Source organism: Sinocyclocheilus rhinocerous, unplaced genomic scaffold (assembly GCF_001515625.1).
Source record: "Sinocyclocheilus rhinocerous isolate Xijiao unplaced genomic scaffold, SAMN03320098_v1.1 scaffold480, whole genome shotgun sequence".
NCBI lineage: Eukaryota > Metazoa > Chordata > Actinopteri > Cypriniformes > Cyprinidae > Sinocyclocheilus > Sinocyclocheilus rhinocerous.
The window spans coordinates 214,071-219,190 of NW_015655401.1; the positions used below are offsets into that span (position 1 = coordinate 214,071).

The window sequence follows — 5,120 nt, forward strand, 5'->3', positions numbered from 1 at the left end:
TGTTGGAGGATTACTGGTGCAACCACCATTAGTTCCACGCTTTGCTTTCAACATCCTTCCCAAGGACTCTCTTCAGAGGCAAGGATCATTGCTGCAACAAGAGCGCCTTTACAGGAAAACTAGTGCATTGGTGCACTGGGTAACATAATGAGAAGGCACTACGTCTTGAGGTTCATAAAACAAAACTGTTATTTATGCTGATTATACTAGTTTTCTAATCAGAAATAGATTTTTGTACATCCCTAGAAGATCTTGAATATGCCCCATGGCCTTCCCATGTATTGCAGAATTTCGCTGAAGCATCATTATCCTTCAAAGTTCCCTCGAAGGAGCTTTTTATGTTTCCTTCCAGCAGGTAATTTGTGCAGAAACTTCCAGTAGTCCTCTCCAGACTGCAGGACGTTATTACTGACCATGACACCTTCATTACCTCACATTAGTTTTCAGTAATAAATGACCCTCTGCACTATAACCATCTACACATTTATAACACATCTTACTCATATTTATGGTTTAGAGTAGCTAAAAAAAAATTTTAAAAAGCAAAGTCCTGCTACTGATTAATTCATTTTTTATCACATATCATTTACATTGAATGTGGTTGAACGTTGAAGGCTTTTCCATTTTTTCTTTGTGTATTTGCGTGAAATATCTTTTAACGTATTTTATTTAAATTTCCATGACTAATTAGGAATTAAATTTAAGAGTATTATATTTTTATGGGTGACAATGCATTCCACTGACAAATAGGAGAAACCCATAAACACAATGGCAAACTCAACATGATTTCCTAAGCAATCATATGTATTCATATGCAAAATGTGCTACTGACACACATACATTTTCATGAATTTGCATATACATTGAACGTGCATTATCATATTAACAGCTCTCATTTAAATGTTTCAGAGATGTACAAATGTTTACAAATCTTTTTAAGTTCATTGAATATTTAGTTCATGGAACTAATAAATTGATTTTAACTGTACTGAATTAAATATATTCAATGACATCACATTTATTTAACACATTTACCTGTTTGAATTTCATTCTGGTCTGTGTGATTTCTGGTGCCGTATTCAACTTGTTTAGGATTCCATCACTTTACACTGGATGCACTTTATACGAGTCTAAACTTAGTCTAAAATCTTTAATGACTATTCTGTCAAGATTTAATAATTCCTTAATCTTTTAAATTTTTATTTTGTTTGCCATGAGGTAAAAGTAATAGACTTATATACACCATAAAATGATCATAAATGTAATTCATTCTATTACTGGATTATATTCCACAAATAATGTCAATTAAAAAAGTCAGTTAGCTCTATGTGAGAAAAAGGCCATAATTTAACTTTGAAAAAAAATCGATATAGTACTACATTTTAACTAAATGTGACTTTCACTGAACTTACCTGCCTATTACATTTTGAATAAGTAGATTTAGGGACTCAAAACTACTAAAAATGTAACTATACAAATATATTTATAATATAATTTAAAAAGTTTTCACATTACTACAGCTAAGCATACATTAGATGCTGTCAATACAACCATAAGTTTCAGCATACATTCAAAAAAAACTGACTGAAAAATAGCTACTACAATAAAGCTCTGGTAACCATCATCAACCTCATCTCTACTGGAAACTATCCAGATTTTACATAATGCAGTTTACACCACTTTCATAAAACATGCCTAAACTTTCGAATATGGCATCTGAACACCAACAATAGCTTATATTTATATTGCTATTGTATTCCGATACACATACTGAACATGCCGGCCAATGATAATGTTGTAGGCATAGGGTGATGGACTTGACATAAGATACAATGACACAATACCCACAGACCCCCATACGTCAATAGATAACCACAATTGTACACATATATCCTAAACTTTGTTACCAGTGACATACTGTACTGAAATTTAGACGACAGTGTAAGGAAGTCCGAAAACGGAGAGGTCTCATATTTCGGAAGGACTAAATGTAGTCTGAGCACACCTGAGAAATTTAGGGTGGTTAGGTTACACAGGGTCACACTGAGATGTATTCCTAACATCCAGATCAGTGGAAAAATACCCTGTGCTGGGGATATGCTGCTTAAACCCTATAGGACGGTTTACGTGTATGTTTATCTGCTCTGTTAACATGTTAGCCTATTCTTGCCTTTAAAATAGTCATATAGGAGCATCTCTGGTTGATCATGGATGTTGTTGAGTTGCTGACTTGTTAGCATTGTAGACTCAAATCCTCACTGTATGCATCGTCCTCTGTCCTGAGCAGCACTAGAGGACACAATATAATGACGCCCTTATGCAACAAATTGGATTACTAGCATATAGCACTGGGAATTGGGTAGGGGAATTGATCTGGATAGTGAGAAATTGTCCTTTGCAATTATGTCTTCTATGACTATTGTTCCTATTCTCAAACTCCCAGCTGTCCTGGAAATCAATACATCATCCAGAAATGCAATCTTTAAATAGGAGAGGACAGAAATAGACATAATTAGAATAGCACTTGTACTGTAATCCTCATCTTTCAGTTGAGTATCCACAATAAAAGGATGCTATGGTAAGAGAGACTTCCACAAGAGGGGCTAAACTCCAAGATCAATCATCATGGGACACATCAAATGTCACATAGATGGATACAGCAGAAAAGAAATAGCATAATGTTCAGGGAATGAGTATTAGTGGGTCCAATGAAATACGATGAGTGCAGGGTTGCAAGTCATTGACAAAAATATATAAAATAAAAGTAAACGCATGAAATTGCTTTTTTATAAACTTGTGATCAAAGCCACTAATTATTTCCTGTTGTCATATTATCCTGCTAGGCCAGTTGTTGTTGTTTTTTTAATGTCACTGTAATGACACCTACTAAATGAATGTATAAATACACAAATATAACAAACACCTCCTAGAAACTTACCATCTTTCCTGTATAGGGAGATCTCCACTTTTCTTTCTTCAGAGCCCAGTAAGGCTTTGGCCATCTGGGACATGGCAGGTCGTCCAGTATGCGGTCCATACAGAAAGCTGCAGGTACACGGCTTCTGCATGACCTCTGCACGCGTGTAGCCGCACATGCCGCAAAATCCATCATTGCAGAAGATGATGGCGCAGTTTTCAACTCGAGCATTGGCTATGATGAATTTGCGATCTGTTGAGGTAAAGCATGAAACGAGATGCAAGACATTCATAAATCACATTCATGTAGAACCAAAACAAAAAGCATGTCTGTTTTACCTCAGTTAAAAGAAAGATAAACTTATAACTTTAAATAATTAAAATGATTAAGTAGTTATTATTAAAGTCACAGTTGTTAGGTCACAGAAAAAACACACATACTTCACACCTGAAGTTACATCTACAATGTCCAGTTTCTTGGCTTGATTTGACTCTCGAGTTATCAAATAATAATAAAAAAAAATAAAATAAAATAAAAATGTAAAAAGTTAACATTTCGAAGAGTTAAACCTTTAACAATTCATCTATTGCGGCACTTTGACAAAGACAGTGTAAACAAAACAATAATATCTAAATAACTGTAATAAATAATAAAATTCGAATGATAACGATAATAAAATTATTAAAATTGTGAATACTAATAATCATCATCGTCGCCATCATCATAAACATGTTAACAACGTATTCAGCGTTCATTTAACAAAACACAAACAAACAAAAGTCATACACTTACTTTGACCGTCGAATTTGCGAATGATGGTGTCCAGGAAGGTGTTCTGAGGCGCAACGTGTCCCCGTCGAACAGGCATTGTCCTACTTTAGTAGGGCAAAAAGTTCTGCAAGTTCCTCCTAAGCTTGTGTTTATCTTTATTCAGAGAGATATATTAACTGCGCCGCCAGGTCTCACTCATGCACACAAGCTTTACGTTTACACCTCATCGACGTAAAAGCAACACGAGCGCGCGCCTCTTTAAAGTTTCACAGTAATTACGCATCGAATCTGTCAGTGCTCACATCCCCGCGCTCAGTAAATCATGTGTCTGACCAATTACCTCACTTCACCTGCTTCCTTTTTTTGCAAATGGATGCAAATCAACTTTCTGTCGCAGTCCTCTCAATCACTTGCTCCTACACGCTGTGACACAGCCCCTCTCTGTGTTTGGGAGCGCTTAAAAATAAGATTGAGTAATAGTGTAGCCTATAGATTGGAGAGGATGGTTGGGGAGGGGAAGGAGTCAAGGGTGTGGAGAACTGCATGATTCACTCACCCTGATATTACCTCTCAGTATGTCAGTGTTCAGCAAGCACAAATCCGATTTAGAGTGTCATACCGCGATTGTAAATTAGACCAGGTCGAACGCAAACTATAGTTAATACTCACACTGGTAGAAAAGCTAAGAGAATGGTTAGTACTATATTTAGATAACATGGATAGACTAACCTTCAGATGATTTCCATGTATTTGCAAATGACCTTCCTTTAAACTTACAAGTATGTATAAATTAAATATAAAGATTAAGGCTTCTTTGTTTGGAACCAGTGTTTTAAAGTCTTCTAAATGTACACATTTATCCTGTATACTGTATGTGGATTTTGAAAATGTGACTATCTCAACTCTTGTCCTGGGGATCCACTACTCTGCACATCAGCTGGTTAGGAGGGAGCTCCGTGAACTGAATTGTGTCAGTATCAGATAAGAGAGACATACAAAATGTGCAGAGCAGTGGGTCCCCAGGACCGGAGTTGAAAACCACTGTTTTAAAGGAAGTAGCCTAAAAACACATTATTGTCTAATATATATATATATATATATATATATAGTAACGAGGCAAACGAGACGTGAGACATGCGGATCCATCTGCAGGCTTTTATTATACAGAGACGTGGTCATAACAGGCATGGGTCAAACAATGGCAAATGGGTATATTGAGGGCAAGACACAAGAGTAGTCCAGTAAATGGGCGTGGTCGATCTCCGGCGAACGTAATCCTGATGGCGAGGCAAATGGGGAATGCACAAGACGAGCTAGAGTCCAGGCAAGGTGCAAACACAGTCCGAAACAGCAAGGCAAAGGGTAATTCCAAAACAGGCTATAAACTTCAGGGCAGGCAGAGATCAGACAAAACGAGATAACAGGCAAGGAT

The 5,120-nt window shown here is 36.6% G+C and overlaps 1 protein-coding gene across 2 annotated transcripts in view; it reads right to left on the reverse strand.

The window, feature by feature from the left end:
* Window positions 1-4,065, reverse strand: part of LOC107718079 (potassium voltage-gated channel subfamily H member 6-like) — a 39,485-nt gene extending 35,420 nt beyond the window's left edge. For both annotated transcript variants that reach the window (XM_016525025.1, XM_016525024.1), the window contains exons 1-2: window positions 3,710-4,065; window positions 2,939-3,169 (exon numbers count right to left, since the gene is read on the reverse strand). In XM_016525025.1, coding sequence (XP_016380511.1) covers window positions 2,939-3,169; window positions 3,710-3,785 — 307 coding nt within the window. In that variant the 5' untranslated portion in view covers window positions 3,786-4,065. The remainder of the gene's footprint in view (window positions 1-2,938; window positions 3,170-3,709) is intronic.
* Window positions 4,066-5,120: the final 1,055 nt, after the last annotated feature.